A 21245-nucleotide genomic window follows, 5' to 3' on the forward strand; every position below is an offset into this window, starting at 1 on the left:
TATATATATATATATATATATATATATATATATATATATATATATATATATATATATATATATATTATGTATATATATATATATATATATATATATATATATATATATACATATATATATACATATGTATATATGCATATATATACAGTATATACATATATATATATATATATATATATATATATATATATATACAGTATATATATACATGTATGTGTGACATATGTATGTATGTACGTGTATGTGTGTCCAGTGGTAAAATTTTTAAAATTTTATTACTTTATGTTCTTGTTATACTTCAGTGCGATTACTTGTTGGATCCCAAAGCATGCATTATTATTAGCAATATTTATGATACGAAGTCAACAGTGAATTCAATTGAAGTGAAATAGGGAAAACAGTCATTTAAATGACATGTCAGCCAAAAAATAAATTTATCTGTGACTGAATTCCTTCATTTCTCTCTCTCTCTCTCTCTCTCTCTCTCTCTCTCTCTCTCTCTCTCTCTCTCTCTCTCTCTCTCTGTCATTTTTAGTTCTAATTGTGTCTTCATTTTACTATATCTCTTGAAATGTATCTCTCTCTCTGTCTCTGTCTCTCTCTCTCTCTCTCTCTCTCTCTCTCTCTCTCTCTCTCTCTCTCTCTCATTTTAGCTTTAATTATGACTTCAGTTTACCCTCTCTCTCTCTCTCTCTCTGTGTGTGTGTGTGTGTGTATGTCTCTCTCGCTCATTTTAGTTCTAATTATGTCTTCATTTCTCTCTCTCTCTCTCTCTCTCTCTCTCTCTCTCTCTCTCTCTCTCTCTCTCTCTCTCTCTCTCTCTCATTTTAGTTCTAATTATGTCTTCATTTCTCTCTCTCTCTCTCTCTCTCTCTCTCTCTCTCTCTCTCATTTTAGTTCTAATAAGTCTTCATTTTCCTACATCTCTAAAAAATTATCTCTCTCTCTCTCTCTCTCTCTCTCTCTCTCTCTCTCTCTCTCTCTCTCTCTCTCTCTCTCTCTCATTTTAGTTTGTCTTCATTTTACTCTCTCTCTCTTTAGTTCTAATAATGTCTTCATTTTACTATATCGCTTAAAATGTATCGTTAACTACGAGACTGTGGAGCAGATATTGCTGTAAAAGGGCATCTGTGACCGACATGCACTCAGAAGGAAACGGGGCAGTGAAAAATTAATTGCCATAGCTAAATTTATGTCTGTAGTTTATCTAACTCATCAGTTAGGAATAAATATTTTTCAATGAGGCGTTGGCAAAAAATGAGTAAAGAAAGAAACAATAAAATATACAAAAATCAAGGCCCTTGCAAAAATTCATCAACTTCTGTTCATGTATTTTTCAATGATGCAGTGGCAAAAAATTAGTAAAGTAAAACAAGATATAAATACAGAGAAGTAAAAAATGCGCCGAAATTTCTTCGGCGCAATCGAGTTTTCTGACTAGCGTATAATCAAGACCACCGAAAATAGATCTAGCTTTCGGTGGTCTCGGCATAATGCTGTATGAGCCGTGGCCCATGAAACTTTAACCTTAAATAAAATAAAAACTACTGAGGCTAGAGAGCTGCAATTTAATATGTTTGGTGATTGGCGGTGGATGGTCAACATACCAATTTGCAGCCCTCTAGCCTCAGTAGTTTTTAAGATCTGAGGGCGGACAGAAAAAGTGCTGACGGACAGAAAAAGTGCTGACGGACAGAAAAAGTGCTGACGGACAGAAAAAGTGCTGACGGACAGAAAAAGTGCTGACGGACAGAAAAAGTGCTGACGGACAGAAAACTAAAATCAATGATCTTGCAAAATTCATCAGCTATTGTGTTTTTCGATGACGCATTGGCAAAAAATGAGTGAAGCAAGAAACAATCAAGGCTCTTGCAAATCGCTGCAAGCAAGATCAGTCAAGACAATCATTGCATCGCGGTTCTTTTCCTGTGGAAAGAGACTTCTAGGCTTCCCGACCCTCAATTTGCTTGAGAGGAAAAAATATCTCCAAGCGCGTTCATAAGCTAACTTACCATTTCCTAATTGGAAACTTGAAGTTACCGATTCCAGAAGACAGAAAACTTAGGAATGACTTCGCTTCCAGAGGAGAGTACGAAGAGTGTTCGACACGGAATGCCTTCCTTCCCCTGCGAAGTACATCATCACAGCGACTGAAACAAATAGTATCGTTAATTAAGGGTGTAAACTGGAAACTGTCTATTCAGAAGACCCCGCCATGCAGTAAAGAAAATTTAACAGGGCACAGCACGTCTTTTAGGCGCCACCGATTCAGCTTGCAGTGTAAAAAGAAAAAAAAAAAAATATTGAGGAGAAAAGCGGCAGCACCCAGACGGCGCACTGGGAATCAGGCCAGGCCTCCCATTGGCCGACGCCGTCCAGCGCCCGCCAATCAGCGTCGGCCGTGAAGAACTGGAAGGCTCGTGGGAACCTCAACTTCCCGATAGACGTTAGATGCTTTCCAAGGTCCAGAGGGACCAGCGGAACTGCTTCTAGCTTAGTCGACCCTTTGTAGATACTGTGCCCGATGGAACATATCGAAGTGTCTCGAGTATATTAACCGCTCCGCAGTGGAACAGTTCCGTTTTTTGCTAGGAGAGTGTCTTGCCTTCGCCATGTCGGAATAAGAGATACGCTCGCCTCAGCGCCCTTTGGAGACATTTACAGTAGGTTAACCACCGCTCATCGCCACGTGTGTGTCGTCATCTTCCCATCGAAATGGCAGCCGACGTGTCCAGGAACGGGAAGATCGGAATGGGCGTCGTGATCTTCCTCGTGTTGGCTGTAGTGGCCATCCTAGCCGTAGGATCTAGTTTAGGATGGTATGTCGACGAACCTCCCGCTGAATTGCCATCTGCTCCACCGTATAAGGACAGAGTGAGTTATCCTTTCCTTCTTGTTCTTGGTCTCTCTCTCTCTCTCTCTCTCTCTCTCTCTCTCTCTCTGCATATTTTTTCATATAAATTTAACCATCAACATCGCTCACTTTCAACCTGTTCTTTACGGATACGTGATGATGAAATAAAAAAAAAACGGAAGCAATTAGGGTAAATGATAATTAGAAATTAGAATAAATAATGATTTGAAATTAGAAGAAATAATGATTATATACTTGTATTTTCGAGCGGAAGCACTTAGGATAAACAATGATTAGAAATGAGAATAAATAATTTATGGGAATTAAAATAAATAATAATTAAATAGGCTACTTATATTTTCGGAACGCTTGTGATAGTAGGTATAGAAGCCAATTCAGACCAATTCAGAAAAAAATGGACTTATATCAGCGATGAGAAAATTAATATTATGGGGATTTTGACCTGACGTCCCCTCAGATATGAAACAGATCGAATGAATAGTTTGGGCAAAGATTTCTAACGACTAAAAGTGTTAAAGAAATATTAGATAGTTATTTATTTAAAAGCAATGAATTATTCAAAATGGCCATGCAACTGTAAAAGCAAGGAATTATAGAGCCATACATAAAATAATGCTTTATTTTTTAAATAATTAATAACAATCTGCTCATATACGTCCATTCTCTCTCTCTCTCTCTCTCTCTCTCTCTCTCTCTCTCTCTCTCTCTCTCTCTCTAGGTCTTTTTATCTGTTTATATAACTCTCTCTCTCTCTATTTAGGTCTTTTTTTATCTGTTCATATAACTGTCTCTCTCTCTCTCTCTCTCTCTTTCTCTCTTTTTTATCTGTCTCTCTATAACTCTCTCTCTCTCTCTCTCTCTTTAGGTATTTTTTTTATCTGTTTATATAACTCTTTCTCTCTCTGTTTTTATTATAATATTGATTATTTATGTGGTATTTCCTCTCTCTCTCTCTCTCTCTTTCTCTCTCTCTCTCTCTCTCTCTCTCTCTCACCACCATTCTTACAGGGGGTTGCCTGCTATGAATAAATCAAAGAAATGAAGATTATGAATATAAATGAACCTCAGAGAGGCAATTGCGCCTCTTCATCCTCGAGTAGGAGGAGGAGGAGGATGAAAAATGAAGGATGGACGTGATTTAGGGAAGGAAGTCAAGGCATTACGCTAATTCCCATTCCATCGTGGCCCTAATGGGAATGGGAATATTCATTATAAGTTAATGGTGACGATTAAAATATCCGAGGAAATTACACGCACCTATTCCGATGGGTTGCTTGAGAGAGAGAGAGAGAGAGAGAGAGAGAGAGAGAGAGAGAGAGAGAGAGAGAGAGAGAGAGAGAGAGCGAGAGCGAGAAAAGAATGGTTTTGATTTTGCATAAGAAAATTAATTACATATTGCATTCATAACCGATCTCACATTGCTATATAATTTCTCTCACGTTAATGAATTCTATAACTTGAAATGTTTCAAATCTACAATGAAATGACAAAAATCTGTATTGAGCTTATTACATTACCTCCCCATCAGCTGCGCGATAAAAAGAAATCCTTATATTAGTTATGACTGATAATGGGGCAAAGGATTAATACAACAAATTTATGTATATGTATATGTATATGTGTGTGTGTATGTATATGCTTGGTTCCGTAAAATCCATAATTATCCTGTCGGATTTTGCATATTTATTATTTCTGTTTTATTCTGGCTTTGAATATGTTCTGCCAGTTTTATTATTATGATGATCCAAGAATGCAAAGTGCATCAACTCTTAGAATGTTTCATTTTATAAACTCTACTGTATTTTTGCATAAGGACTTTCTCAATTAAGTATGTAGCATATTTAATGCAGGCGAATAAGTTAGAAACTAAATAAATCAATCAATAAATAAAAGCGCTATTTTGAAAGCGACTTTCCACTTTGACCTCCAGTGACCCAGAGGGGTTATAGACACGTCACGATGATATGAACTAATCCCGTCCGTGTATGAAACGCGACAACGACGAACGGAATGAAAACGGAGGCAAGAATTCCAAGAACACAACGGATCGGATCGTAATAAATCCACGAGCGTAGGGAGGAAGGAGGAAGGAGGGAGGAGGATAATCAGAGATAACAAAAGGATTTGGGAGCAAGAAACGAATGGCGTGTGGCAGTCATTTGCTTCGGGTTTTTTCCTCTCTCTCTCTCTTCCTCCTCCTCCTCCTCCTCCTCCTCCTCCTCCTCCTCCTCCTCCTCCTAGTCCTCCTCCTCCTCCTCCTCCTAGTCCTCATACTCCTCCTTATTCATCTCCATCTCCTCCTCATCCTCCACCTCCACCTCCCTCTCCTACTCCTCCACCTCGTTCTCCACCTCCACTTCCTCCTCCTCCTACTCTTCCTCATCCTCCTACTCCTCCACCTCCTCCTCTACCTCCTCCTCCTCCTCCTCCACCTCCTCCTCCTCCTCCTCCTCCTCCTCCTCTTCTTCATCTTTTCCTTCTTCGGTTAACACGAGCAGAAAACCTTTCGTTCATCTTTATGATGAAGACATGTCTTAAAGGACGATGTTTGTTTCTTTGTATTTTGATTTCAAGATATCGACGAAAATAGCGCTGGCCTTGAATTATGTTCTGTTTTATCGGACATTATTAAAATTTAAAAAATTATTTCAATTCTGCGACACTGTATGTCTCTGAATTACAACTTACTGAGTAAGACATACCAAATTTCATGATTATAGGTCATATGTAGAAATCAGTCATTTATTTTGATATTTCAGGTTTTAATTTTTATGTTCCCTAACTTGCTAAAGATTTATTGTGAGAATATATATGAGTTCAAAAAGTTAAAGGCTCTTGTAAATAAATGATAGCGGATAAGCAGTCCTCCAAGTCATGATTTTATCTCCTTGTATTTTGATAATAATTTACTTACATTATCATCTATTTAATTGTTTATTTATTAATTTATTTTTTTCTTTTTAATAAGTGATCTCTTCTTTCGGTATTTCCCATTATCTTCCGTTACTTCTCTCTATTTTCTCCATATTTTTGGTAGCTTGAATTTTCAAGTCTATGGCCCCTTTGGGCTTGTTCCATATGAATTGGATTCATCTTCTGAATAATAATAATAATAATAATAATAATAATAATAATAATAATAATAATAATAATAATAATAATAATAATAATAATAATTACAATCAGCTCTGTTGAGCTGACGGGTTAGGCCAGAAACCTCTGAAACTCTACGGATGTAACACACCATATTTAAATATGGACACGCCTGTCTTATCTATGTAACAAGTCTAAAATAAACATTAAAATTGCCTTCTAGAACACTATAATAACTTTAATTCCGATAGGTCTGTTAGATTTGTATACATGCGCGTACGTTTGCGTGCATCTGCGTGCGCGCGTGCTTGCTCCATGTTGAATGCAAATATAGACTTTAATATATAATAAATAAACAGTGAGATTTTTTTTATTAGATACAGGTCATATTTGAACATTTTACCATTTACCCTTGTCCAATTTCAGAACTTCAAGCCAATAATATTTTCATCAGCCTTATATTAATATAAGTCTTTTTAAAAGTCTTGTTAACTTTCGGCTTTTTTTATGACTAGCACGTCTTCTGAAATGATACTTTAATGGATCAACTAAAATTTCGTTGCTGTTGAATACGAAAGACGGAGTTTTTACATCACAAAAATAAATATCTGTCCGTTCCTCATACCAGTTCTTGTCAATTGCTGAAAATTTTCATTAAAATTAATTTCAAAAGAACAACTATTTTTTCTGTGGATTATAACAGAAAGTCTATTAAAGCAATTGAGAATATTTTCAACCGAAATTCACAGAAATAGTTAGATGTCAGAAATACATCAATAATTTATTTCAATCTATTTTTTCTAGATAATGAAGAGTAATCAATACACATACACAAGCACACACACATACACACACTCACTTTTTTACACACACACACACACACACATATATATATATATATATATATATATATATATATATATATATATATATATATATATATATATATATATATATATATATATATATATATATATATATATATATATATATATATATATATATATATATATATTGGATTGTTCGTTGGTTTGCCGGCATTAAGCGGGCCTTATGCCAGTAAAGGCCCTATCCAAACACGGCCGGTAAGTATGATTAGACATAATAAGGGATAAAAAGAGATATGATGTGGAATATTGGACTCTTGGACTTTTCATATTCTACCTGGTAGTAAGTGCACATTCGTAAAATAAAGAAAAGATGAACTAACTAAAAACATAAAAGGTAATAATAGGCATTCATTTATTCATAAGCAAAAAAAAAAAATAAATAAATAAAAAACATTAAAAGTATTTCAAAATACCAGGCGCTCAATTTGGCTATAAAATTTTCCCCTCCACTCGAATAACTCAACCGAAGTAAACACCGCATAGCAAATTTTTGGCCGGATCATAAAAACAAAGGGTAATAGTAGTCATTCATATATTAATAAACAAACGGAAAAAACGGTAAAATTAAATATTTCAAAAACCCAGACGCTCAATTTGGCTATAAAATTTTCCCCTCCTCTCTAATAACTCAGCGAGGTAAACGACACCTAGCGAATTTTTGGCCAGATTACAAGAACAAATGGTAAAAATAGTCATTCATATATTAATAAAGAAACGGAAAAAACGGTAAAATTAAATATTTCAAAACCCCAGACGCTCAATTTGGCCATGAAATGTCCCCCTCCTCTCCAATAACTCAAGCGAGGTAAACGACACCTAGCAAATTTTTGGCGGGATTCCGCGCTCTTCCCGCGCAAAGGGACCTCCTTCTCTCCTTCCTTCCTTCCGGCCAAGAGATGGAGTGTCAGCAACAGCTATTTGTCGATACTTAGGAGAAGAAAGTCTTCGTGAGTGCTGGGCTTCTCCATGGCCAAATTTCGGATGTGGGTCTTAATTGGTTGTCTGGGAAAGCCCGATGGATGTTGCCGCAAGGAAAAAAATGTGTTAAAGCGTTATTCCTCCTTCTTGATGGTGAAGTTTATCTTAATTTTTTTTTATTGGTGGGTGTAGGGGCAAGTTTGCGGCTTATCGATGTTCTGATTTTGCTTTTCGGATATGAGGTTATCGATAATTTTACTCTAGTCTACGGAATTTCAAAGATAATTCATATTCCTGCTTGTTATTTTCCACCGTTAACTTCTGTCTTGTAGCATTTTGCAGTCACCATTTATTTTTTGAGGATAAGATGGGCCGTTTGGTAGGGGTAGCCTATTTCTGGATAAGAGCTTATCGACGTTTTTGTCATAGTTCGTGGAATTTTAAAGATAAAATATGAATGATCATATTCCTGCTTCTTATTTTCCATCGTTAACCTCTATCTTTTAACATGTTGCAATCGCCATTTATTTTTTGAGAATAAGAGGGGTGGTTAGGCAGGGGTAGCTTATTTTTAAATAAGAGCTTATCGATGTCTTGTGTCCTGGTTTGTGGAGTTTTAAAGATAATTCATGTTCTTTCTGTTCCTGCTTCTTATTTTCTATCGTTAACTTTTATCTTTTGGCATTTTGCAGTCGCCGATTACTAACTGATAAATCTTAAATAAAATTTCTGTATCAGTCCACCACCCCTGTTATTAGACATCTCAGACATTTTTTTTTAGAACAGAGTAGAAAATACAATTTAGGCCAAAGGCCAAGCGCTGGGACCTATGAGGTCATTCAGCACTGAAAGGGAAATTGAGAGTAAAAGGTTTCAAGGATGTAACAGGAGGAAACCCTCGCAGCTGCACTAGGAAACAATTATTAGAAGGTGGAAAGCAAGATGGAAGAAAGAGCATATGAACGGAGGTATAGTAAAAGGAATGAAAGGGGTTGCAGCTGGCGGTCGAAAGAACGCCACAGAAAACCTTTAGTAATGCCTACTGTGCACCGCGTGCGGTGCACTGACGGCGCTACCTCCCTACGGTGGATAATATTTTTAGACTTTGTGAGTCTTTTCTTACTGTGTTCATACTTTCTCGTTTACTGCACCTTGAGAACTGAGGGAAAATAAGAAACTCTCAGAAACTTATAGCAAATTCTGCTAAAATGAGGGACGTTATATGTGCTGGAGTTTGAATTAAGAGACAACCTGCCAATCAGAGAACACTTTTATGTTTTTTAAGGCTCAAGTCCCCTCGAAGATGTCTTAGATATGAAGGAGAAACCGGTCAGTATTTATACCCAGTGTTTCATCTTCCCAGTGGTGCATTTGCATATATACACCAAATGTCATTTTGATTTTAACAAATGTATGTACGTACGTGTATATATGTATGTATATATATATATATATATATATATATATATATATATATATATATATGTGTGTGTGTGTGTGTGTGTGTGTGTGTGTGTGTGTATGTGTGTGTGTTCTCTCCTATCCCATGGTATTTCAACACATGGCTGTCATCTATCACTACAAGAGTTTTTCAGCAGAAAAATCCCATATGGAAATGACTCTCCTTTCGTCAATAGATTTTCGATGACTGTACTTATGAAATCAGTTCATTCTGGTCCTTACCATATAAAATGGACTTGAATTATAAAGAGAGAGAGAGAGAGAGAGAGAGAGAGAGAGAGAGAGAGAGAGAGAGAGAGAGAGAGAGAGATAGGCCTATGTTACTTTCCGTCCCTTACTCTTCCCATTATACATTTTATGACGTGTCTATCAGTCTCTTCATCACAAAAACCTACTTCCAAAACTATTTCATATGCTGATTGAAATCTCCAATATGTTTCGTAGTGACAGCTGTAATTTCCTCTACGTCTACTGTAGAGTTAATATATATAGTATTTGATATACTTTCATAAGTAAACTCAATACTACTTCAATAAGGCGTACAAGAAACGGTGGTCATTGTACAATGTTATTTAAAAGAAATATTGAGGTTTTACCTTAGAGAGACACACACAAAAAGAAAGATGAGTAAGTTTTCATTATGATATATATATATATATATATATATATATATATATATATATAAATATATATATATATATATATATATATATATACATATATATATATATACTGTATATATACACACACATGCATATATATATATATATACCGAAATATGTTGGCACAAGACAAAGTTTTTGTTACGTTCTTTAATGTTGTCTTTGTTGATAAGAAAATAAAGTTCAGCATTATTAGCTATTACGACATATTTCTCATTCTCTATCACATTTCAGAGCTTCCACATTCGTCTGGTTTCTTGCTCAAAGCATGGAAACAAAGTAACTCAAGCAATAATTACAGCATAAATATATAAATTAAGAATCTTAAATACTTAGAACAGCTTCACTGAAAATGTCAAGTTAAACTTAATTACAACACCCGCAAGGGAAATGAACTACCATCTGAATCTAAGGATGGTTTCTTAAATTCTGTCTTTATCCTAATGCTTTTGAGAATGAAACCGAACGAGTATCGAAACGTTAGAACATGATAAAGAATAAGAGCCAAGTTATGGTTGTTCTTCGTTCTAAAGTTCATCTTGTCGAATGATTTACCAAGGTAATAATTCAATAATATATTCCACAGGTATCTGATTCACTCTAACCGCAATGACCAATCTCCTTCGATTGCAATACGGGTGAAATCTGTTGTCCCAATTACAATATAATTGACTTTGTAAATCGTTCGTCCTGAATCTGAATTTGCTTTTGTCTTCATTTAATTGACATGAAATTCAATGGAGTATCCAGCGGAACCCGTGAGAGATTTTGAAGGACACCTTTCGCGATATTTCTCGGTTATCTTTGAACTGATTCTCGAACTCGAGTGAAGAAGAACACTTCAGTTATTGGAGGCAGATATATTGATTGGAGGAAGGCACTGAGCCTTTATAAGAAAGGGCTGGTAAACGAAATTTCTTATTAACCTTTTAGGTTAATTTTGAGGCACTTCGCAGACTTTAACATGGCTGATAGATTCATCAAGATACAGTCTTAATTTTCATTAGTCTAAAAAAAAAAAGTATATCTTAGTTTAACCAGACCACTGAACTGATGAACAGCTCTCCTAGGGCTGGCCCGAAGGATTAGATTTATTGTACGTGGCTAAGAACCAACTGGTTACCTAGCAACGGGACCTACAGCTTACTGTGGGATCCGAACCACATTACGATGAGAAATGAATTTCTAAACTCTAATTCTTCATTTCGAACGCTGGGCCAACTGAAACGTAGATAAGATCGTTCTCTTGACTTCCTTAGTACGTCAGTTTTCTCTATATTACCCTTCGCAAAAATCGACTTCGATGACCTTACATACTGTAACGCCATCTTGGTAAACCAATCAAATAATCATTTCTGTAAGCTGGCTACTTGTGCCTATATTACTGCACTGTGCTTAGGTAAACTGTCTTTAAAAATAACAGCTATAAACTGGTATTTTATTGGAATGCTCTTGCTTTAGCAATTCAAATATAGCGGAAATATTTTCAGGAGGGGGTAAAAGTGTTAAAAATAGTGCATTACTGGGGGAGTTACACTTTTAAAATTACCGCTTTTCAAGGTGTAGAAAAAATTTCGCAATTATTGCTGCTACCAATAATAGGGAATAATGATTTTAAAATGACTACATGTTATTGGGGAGTAATAAGTTTAAAATTACTGCTTTTTGTTGATGATTACTATTTCAATATTTATTACATTATTAGTAAATGATAATTTAACAACATTTTGAACAGAGATTAACTCCTTCAAAAGTGCTCATTTTCAACAAATAGGGATCTTTTTAAAATGACGCTCTTTTGATAGAGTAATATTTTATAATTACAATTCCATTTTGAAAATGGAAATAATTTTGCAACTTCTCTCTTTTTTTATATGGAGCAATACATTTAGAATTATTACTTTTCAACAGATATAATGCTTTTAAGAGTAATCCTTTTACTCTATAACTCCCCGAACCAGAGTAGGCTTACTAATGTCAAACCCATAATGCCCTTGCCAATACAGCCGATAGGCCTATGGAGAAAGGCTCCTGCGCTAACAGGTAAACGAAACTAAAAAAAAATTCCTTCATCTATGATCTTCCAGAATATTTAGGGAAAATCGAAGGGACATGATTTATTAATTGTTTTTCATTTCTCTGTTTATTTGTTTACTTCAGATGGGAACTAATATTTTAATTCTTCTAAAAGAAGCGTTTTTATCAAGAACGTTAGTTATTTCAAGATTTTTCGTTATGTTTTAGTCATTATCTATTTATTATTTATAAATGTTCATTTATATTTTATTTATGAATATTTGTTTATTTATCTATGAATATTTATTTACTTATTCATAAATATTTATTAATCTATTTATTTATTCAGTCATTTGTAAATATCAATTTATTTAGTTATTCATTAAAAATATTTATTTATTTATTTATTATATATAAATATCTAATTATTAATTTTTGTATTATAAATATTTATTTATTTATTTATTTATTTATCTAATTTGCTCTTGTATATTTTTGTTTTGCTTCCTAAAGCCTAAAACAAAAAAACAAATAATGTGAGATACAAAGGAGTGGCTGAAGAGTAATGAACTTAAAGTCCTTTAAATAAATAAATACTTATTCATCAATATTTATCAATCTATTATTTATTCAGTTTTTATAAATATCAATTTATTTAGTTATTCAAAAAAATATTTATTTGCTTATAAACATCTATTTATTAATTTTTTGTATTTATAAATATTTATTTATTTATAAAGATATATTTTTTAACTTTTGTATTTATAAATAATTATTTATCTATTTAATCATTTATTTATCTAATGTGCGCTTGTATATTTTTGTTCTGCTTCCTAAATGCAAATGCAAAACAAAAATTTAATATAAGATACAATGAAGCGTCTGAAGAATAATGAACTCAAAGTAAATTGAATATTGATACCCTACTGATAGCTGGTATAGGTTAAATCGGCCTTATACCAGCACGCGCTATTGCTCAGAGGCGGCCCGCGAGTAATGGAGATGTGTTGAAGTGATGAAGAGGCTTTTGTGGAACTCTGGGATCGGAACAACCAGCCTACGACGACTCACAACAAAATATTCCCATTTTGTGAACAGAAAACAATGTTTTTCCTAACCTCATCATTTGAGGTAATAATGATGATAATAAAATAATAATAATAATAATAAAATAATAATAATAATAAAACAGAATAAAAGTATTGAAAACAGTTTTTTCTTATGCTAATAATAATAATAATAATAATAATAATAATAATAATAATAATAATAATAATAATAATAATAATAATAATAATAGTTTCAGCATCTACAGTAAAATATCACTGACGATAGTGGAAGAAGACGTAAGTGTAAATTTGCAGAAGCATTAGCAAAAAGCAGCAAGTCGAAATGTTTTAAGAGAGAAGGGATTAAATAATGAATTCAAAATAATTGTTTACAGATATATCGCAAAAGAGCAAAATGAAATAGGAATAAAGCGCTCTTGTTGCTTTCGAAAAATTGCTTGAAAGCGTAACTTACTGTTACATTTATAGCCAAGTTCATTCGGGTCAAATTATTATGGGCCTCGAGGAATTTATTATCAGTTCTGCGATGAATAATATTTTCCTCTCTCTCTCTCTCTCTCTCTCTCTCTCTCTCTCTCTCTCTCTCCCTCAATGGTAAATAATATTTTCTTTTTTAAAGTGCATTCTCTCTCTCTCTCTCTCTCTCTCTCTCTCTCTCTCTCTCTCTCTCCAATGATAAATGACATTTTCCTTTTAACCGTATATCTCTCTCTCTCTCTCTCTCTCTCTCTCTCTCTCTCTCTCTCAACGATATATGAAATTTTCTTTTTAACAGTATATTCTCTCTCTCTCTCTCTCTCTCTCTCTCTCTCAATGATAAATGACATTTCCTTTTAACCAATGATAAATGACATTTTCCTTTTAACTCTCTCTTCTCTCTCTCTCTCTCTCTCTCTCTCTCTCTCTCTCCAACGATATATGAAATTTTCTTTTTAACAGTATATTTTCTCTCTCTCTCTCTCTCTCTCTCATACGCACACACACACACACACACACACACTATACAACTTATATTGTCTGTCTGTTTATATATCTATCTATCCTCGTATCATTATTCTATTTCTTATTTTCCTTAAGAACAACAAGATTTTGAAAACAGCAACCACAAAAAAAAAAAATAAAATAAAAAAAAATAAACCAACGAATTTCCTGAAACGTATCACAGCAGCGAGCAGAGGACGCGAGGAAAATGTCATAACGCAATTCAGATACACGGACTAGAAAGTCGCACGACACCGTTTATTGATGACGTCGTGTATAATAAACGCGAAAGCCAAAAGCAAATCATAAAAATAAAAAAAAAATAAAAAACTGAAACGGGAGAGAATCTTTCATCGTCTCCCTCATTATCTTTTACACGTTTCAGAGGCCGTAATCATCTTTGAAGCAATCTCACGCGCCATTCGTCTTCCGAAAATGAGACCGGGCTTATCAAAAAAAAAAAAAAAGGAAGAGAGAGAGAGAGAGAGGGAGAGAGATGCTGCGTTGAGAGACTATGCAGTGCTGGAGGAAATGTAACTTGTAAGAGAGAGAGAGAGAGAGAGAGAGAGAGAGAGAGAGAGAGAGAGAGAGAGAGAGATGCGATGTCTTCAGAGAATATGCAGAGTTGGGGGGAAAATGTGATTTCCAAAAGAGAGAGAGAGAGAGAGAGAGAGAGAGAGAGAGAGAGAGAGAGAGAGAGAGAGTGGCCCGGTGCGAGAATGTGCAATGCTGGAAGAAAATGTAATTTTTAGAGGAGAGAGAGAGAGAGAGAGAGAGAGAGAGAGAGGAGAAAATATAATTTGAGAGAGAGAGAGAGAGAGAGACAGAGACAGATGTGAGAGAATAAGCAGTTGGAGGAAAATATAATTTGAAAGCGAGAGAGACAGAGAAAGAGACAAAGACAGAGACAGACATACAGAGAGAGAGAGAGAGAGAGAGAGAGAGAGAGAGAGAGATGCGACGCATTGAGAGAATATGCAGTTGGAGGAAAATATAACTTGTAAATGAGAGAGAGAGAGAGAGAGAGAGAGAGAGAGAGAGAGAGAGAGAGAGAGAGAGAGAGAGAGAGAGAACCTGGGGCAAATATAGTTTGTAAGAGAAGGTACACACGTTAGAGAGGATGTATGTGAGAGAAAGAGAAAATTTAGAGACAACGGGAGACATGATATGTGATATTAGAGAAAAAAAATGTAATTTTTGAGAGCAATATAACTCAAAGGTAACTGAAGCATTAAATTTCGTTATTGTTGTAAGGAAAACGAACGATAAATTTCATATAGTGGTAAAGAGGACATTCAATTTGTAATGAAGAGAATCAAAGCGAATACAGTTATTGAAGGTACGTGATTTGTGTGTCTGTGAGAGAGAGAGAGAGAGAGAGAGAGAGAGAGAGAGAGAGATGCCTTAACTTCAAAGAAATAGATAAATATATATATATAAATATATATATATATATGTATGTATGTATATATATAAATATATAATATATATATATATATATATATATATATATATATATATATATATATATATATATATATATATAAAGAAAGATGAAGAACTGTAAACATTTAGGAATTAATCTTCTCAACAACAGGTCTCTCTCATATTAATGTTCCCGTCCTTTACCTACTCGCTTGGTCCGGTGTCGAATCTCTCTCTCTCTCTCTCTCTCTCTCTCTCTCTCTCTCTCTCTCTCTCTCTCTCTCTCTCTCTCTCCAGAGACGAACTAAACTTCCTAATACGGCAATTAACGTCTCTCATTACAAGGCGCCATTGACGTGGGCTTTTAAACATAATTTCGGGTGATTTGTCAACGAGACGATCATTTCATCGCCTCTTTGGGCCTATTAATTATTCATTTCCTTTCAGTTTTTTCTTGAATTGTATTTTCTTTCTAAATTTTTGCTTAATACCCTCTCTAACGAACTTCATTCAGTTAGAAGTACTCTTTTAGTTTTCTGTAAAAGAAAACTATTGAGATGGGTATTTGTCCGTCCGTCCGCAGTTTTTCTGTCCGCCCCCAGATCTTAAAAACTACTGAGGCTAGAGGGCTGCAAATTGGTATGTTGATCATTCACCCTCCAATCATCAAACATACCAAATTGCAGTCCTCTAGCCTCAGTAGTTTTAATTTGATTTAAGGTTAAAGTTAGTCATGTCGTGCGTCTGGTACCGCTATAGGTGCCAACAACACAGGCCACCACCGGGCTGTAGCTGAAAGTTTCATGGGCCGCGGATGAGAGTATCATGGGCCGTGGCTGAGAGTTTCATACAGCATTATACGTCGTACAGAAAACTCGATTGCGGCGCATTTTTTACTTGTTTGTTATTGAGAGTCACTGGGAATGTTTAGATTGAAATTTAAAAGTATCATAGATGCAAATATAGTAAGTGATTTTCCTCTTCATGGGACTGGCGTTAATGACATTGGTGTTTGTGACGCCAGATATGTGGCAATCAGTCACCCCATCAGTATTCATGGGGGCGTTTGTATTGTACACCAAAACACGCACATAGACGCACACACACACACACAGGGACACACATAAGTTTGACTGAACTCAGAAGACAAGAAACGAATAATTTCTGATATTGCCAAGGGTCGAAAATGGACATAAGGGTATGTAGACAAAAGAAGGAATAAGAAATATATGGAAAAGAAGTATAAAGACGGAAAGTTAAACGGGAATGAATATAAAGGTATATAGAGAAGAGAATGAATAAAAAACATATGTAAAAGAAAGCATACGGGAGGGAAAGTAAAGCAGAGCGCAAGAGAAAGTAACAAGGAGAAAGCGGGCATATCGAGAATGACTAATGTGTTAGTGACTTTCTCTACCAAAACGACAAAGAAAAAGGATGATGATAATAGAGACACGACGAAGATAACAAGGCAAAGAAACAGAGAAAGGATGCGCCGCCCTTTGGAAGCCCTTTCATCCTGTTTCCAGGAATCGGCCTTTATTTGTCTCTGGGAAGCTGGGAGACGTCTCCTTTCCAGGAGTCCTGTTCGATCCGCGTCGCATTTTGACGGATGCAGAGAGATGAGGAAGTGGACATTTACAAATGGACGCGGGGTGAAAATGCTGTAAAACTATTCTTTTCAAGCAAATTGGGATAGAGAGAGGCAGATGGACATTTACAAATAAGCAAGGTGAAGATGCTGTAAAATTACTCTTTAAAGCAAATTGATACAGAGATAGGAAGATGGACATTTACAAGTGAACACGGTGAAAATGCTGTAAAAAATAATATTTTTAAAGAATACTGGTATAGAGGATGGTAAGTGGACATTTACAATGAGCACGGTGATAAATGCTATGAAATGAGTCTTTTAAAGTACTTCGGTATAAAAAAAAGTATAACAGGTCAGTAATTGAGCTATATAAAAAATAATGTTTTAAAGCAAATTGGTATGAAAAAATATAACGGGACAATAAGTGAGCTGCAGAAAAATGATTTAAAAGCAAATTTATATAAAAAAAAAATACAACGGGGCAATAAGTAAGCTGTAGAAAAATTAGTATTTTGAAATAAATTGGTATAGAAAATGACGGGGCAATGACTGAGCACTAAAAAAGGAAAAAATGGCAGTGATTAAAAGTGAATACAGCAAAGATATTAGTGAAACGGCAAGAAAATGGAATGTGGGAACGCCTGATAAAATTAGCTGAAATGTGAGTAATAGATCTTGCAGTGATTACAAATAATTAAGACAAGAATGTTAATGAAAAGAAAAGAGAACAGGACGTGGAATGCCCGATAAAACTGGCTGATAATGAGGAATAATCACGACAAAAAACATTAATGAAAAGACAAGGAAATAGAGTGAGGAAAAATAACCGATAAAACTAGCAAAAATACAGTGCGTGATAAATGAGCAAATTAGCAAAACAAAACACGTCAAATATGCGCAGTGACATAAAGAATGAGAAATAACTAAAATATACGAATACGCGAAAGAAACAAGAAGCTACGGCAACGAGAAAAAACCTGATAAAGATGGAAGTTTTATAAACCTTCCTTTGCTTCTCAAACTTGTATTTCCGGAGGGCAGGTTGTTGCCGAGTAGCAACTGGAGTAAAATAAAATGATGGAAAAGAAGACAGTGGAGTTTTTTATGTTTACGTTTTCTGGTTTTATTTGTTTATTTTTTTATTGATATGCTTTTTGCAAAACAAGACAGTGGAGTTTTTCATGTTTAATTTTTCTGTTTTTATTTGTTTACTTATTTTTTATTGATGTATTTTTTGCAAAAAACATATCAATAAAACATATCTGTTTATTTATTTTTTATTAATATATTTTTGCAAAAAAGACAGTGGAGTTTTTTTTTACTTTTCTCTGGTTTTATTTGTTTATTTATTTTTTATTGATATATTTTTGCAAAAAGGACAGTGGAGTTTTTTTGTTTAATTTCCACTGGTTTTATTTGTATATTTATTTTTTTATTGATATATTTTTGCAAAACAAGACAGAGGAGTTTTTTTTATGTTTATTTTTTCTATTTTTATTTGTTTATTTATTTTTCATTGATATGTATTTTGCAAAAAAAGACAGTGTAGTTTTTCTTTTATTTTTGCCTTTGCTTTATTTATTTATTTTTTATTTGTTTGTGCTGAGTGCAAAAAAGGCAGTGACTTTTATTTGGGTTTACCTTTGCTGTATTTATTTTTTTTTTATTTATTTTGGTGCTGTGTGGAAAAGAATCTGTTTATTGATTGATATATTTGTGCAAAACAGGACAGTGGAGTTTTTTTTTTTTTTTGTGTGTGTTTTATCTTTTGCTCCCGGAAGAAGATTTTGGTCCATTATTTCAGTAAAGCTATTCAGCTTTATCTGATATTGTACTTTAAGTTGTGATATTTCTGTTTTGAATTAAGTCATTTCAGTTATTCGTCTTGTTTCTGACTTTTTTTTTTCGTTTTTAAGCATCATATTCACATAAGAAATGAGGTTGGATGGCTACATGGGTCTTCATGCTGACTTCCTATTTTATCTATCTTTTTCTTTTCTATTTACTTATTTATTTTTTATTTATTTATCTATTTTTGTCTTCCGTGCATCTACAGAGCAGAAGCAACAGTATAATGAACTTATTACTGTATCTGTATTTAGAAGTACAACTACAGTGACTATAATCCGCAAAGTCACAATTACACCAGTTATTGTCGTGGTTGTTAATTCAGTAGTCACAAAACCTTACGTATTATTCTACAACCACAGGTACTGCTGGATCTGCAAAGTGCCTTGAGTACAATAGCATTCAAACAATAACGTCTAATTACTAAAGCTACGTGCCATTGCAATTCTACCCGCTGACTTGGGAACTACTGTACACATGAATTTCAAATTGCGTCGCGACATGTGCCATTCCTTCGCTTCAGTATTAAACGTAAATTATTCAGAACCTGCATGGAAAATGAACTGGTTCACGGGCCTAATTTTAGGCCTGGGGATATCAGAGATTGCGTTCAAATTGTGAAATCATGGGCTTGGTTCTGTTAATATCAATTGATCTTTTTAATCCTTTGAGATTGAATAGTACATAAGACTCTATCCTAAGTGTTTACAGCTCCCAAAAAATGTGAGAAAGCATAATCAAAATAGATGATGAAAGGATGAAGAGAGAGAGAGAGAGAGAGAGAGAGAGAGAGAGAGAGAGAGAGAGAGAGAGAGAGAGAGAAGGGGAGCATCCATCCAAATCTGACGCATCTATTCAAAAAAAAAAAAAAAAAACTTTTTTGGAAAAATGGAAGTCATTTTTATCCCCCTTTGCTTTTCCGTTTAGATTTTTCCTTTACTCCTTTTTTATTCTCTCTCTCTCTCTCTCTCTCTCTCTCTCTCAACTTCTTTTCTTCGGGGTCAGGCAGGAGGGGTCTAGGGAAATCAAATGGCACAGCGGGTCCTAAGTTCAAGGCCGGAAATAAGGCCACTGACTCCCTCCCTCCCTCACCCCTCCCTCCCTCCCCCTTCCCCCTCCCCCTCCCTCACTCCCTCCTGTCCTCCCCTGGTGGTGGATATGATGACGAGGGAGAAGTTTGATGTTATTAGGGATCTATGCTAGCGGGGGAAGCGGGGTGGGAGGGGCGGGAGGGACAAGGAATAATGTTGATGACGTTGATGATAGCGATGATGATCTTGATGACGTGTATGAGGGCCATGATGAATGATGACTTACATACATTAACATATATATATATATATATATATATATATATATATATATATATATATATATATATATATATATATATATATGTATATATATATATATATATATATATATACATATATATATACATAAGTGTGTATGTATGTTTGTGTGTGTGTGTGCGTCCACCGGAAGAAATTACAGTAAGGGTGGTGGCTGTAACGACATAAATAGTTATATTATCGAAACTAACAAACCAATTTAATAAAATTAAATTAAAGAACTTAACTAAAATTGAAATTCTTTAACCAAATTTTAATTAGATTGACAATCAAGGAGGTAATTCTATTCTCAATTGTCATATATATAATTGTTTTTGTTCGAGTTTTGTAAATTAAGGATTCATTAGATTTCTGCTTTTCATGGAGAGCGTTCTTATTTGTTGAATTAATTTCATATCCACCTACTTTGGAGATTTTTGTTTTAGTATAATAAATTAAACAAGTAAAAAATGCTCCGAAGTTTCTTCGGTGCAATCGAGTTTTCTGTGCAGCTGCTACAGCGTATAGTCAAGGCCAACGAAAATAGATTTACCTCTCGGTGGTTTAAGTATAATGCTGTATGAGCCGCAGAACATGAAACTTTAACAACGGCCCGGTGATGGCCTATATCGTTGCCAGAAGCACGCGTATGGCTAACTTTAACCTTAAATAAAATAAAAACTACTGAGGCTAGAGGGCTGCAATTTGGTATGTTTTATGATTGGTGGGTGGATGATCAACATAACAAAGTCCAGCCCTCTAGCCTCAGTAGTTTTTAAGATCTGATAGCAGACAGGGAAAATGCGGACAGAAAAATTGCGGACGGACAGATAAAGCCGGCAGAATAGCTTTCTTTTACAGAAAACTAAAAAGCTATTTGTTAAATTCAAGTGATTATGTTTTAGTTATCAATCAGATGTTCATTTTGATTTGGTATGATTAGGAGCTATTTGTTTTCCAGTTATCAATAAATGTTTTTCTACTCTGATAATTTAGAGGGCTACTTGATAAATCAAAGAGCAATTTGATAATTTCAAGTTATTTTTCAGTTATCGATAAGATTTCGTTTTAATCTGATGAA

General features: G+C 34.6%; 1 protein-coding gene across 2 annotated transcripts in view; it reads left to right on the forward strand.

Moving 5' to 3' along the window:
* Window positions 1-2449: 2449 nt before the first annotated feature.
* The window catches only part of LOC136848187 (collagen alpha-1(XVIII) chain-like), a 79257-nt gene continuing 60461 nt past the window's right edge, over window positions 2450-21245 (forward strand). Inside the window, exon 1 of one of the 2 annotated variants that reach the window (XM_067120494.1) lies at window positions 2450-2874. In XM_067120494.1, coding sequence (XP_066976595.1) covers window positions 2716-2874 — 159 coding nt within the window. In that variant the 5' untranslated portion in view covers window positions 2450-2715. The remainder of the gene's footprint in view (window positions 2875-21245) is intronic. The other variant, XM_067120495.1, reaches the window with a different exon arrangement.

This window comes from Macrobrachium rosenbergii, chromosome 18 (assembly GCF_040412425.1).
Source record: "Macrobrachium rosenbergii isolate ZJJX-2024 chromosome 18, ASM4041242v1, whole genome shotgun sequence".
In the NCBI taxonomy this organism is placed as follows: domain Eukaryota; kingdom Metazoa; phylum Arthropoda; class Malacostraca; order Decapoda; family Palaemonidae; genus Macrobrachium; species Macrobrachium rosenbergii.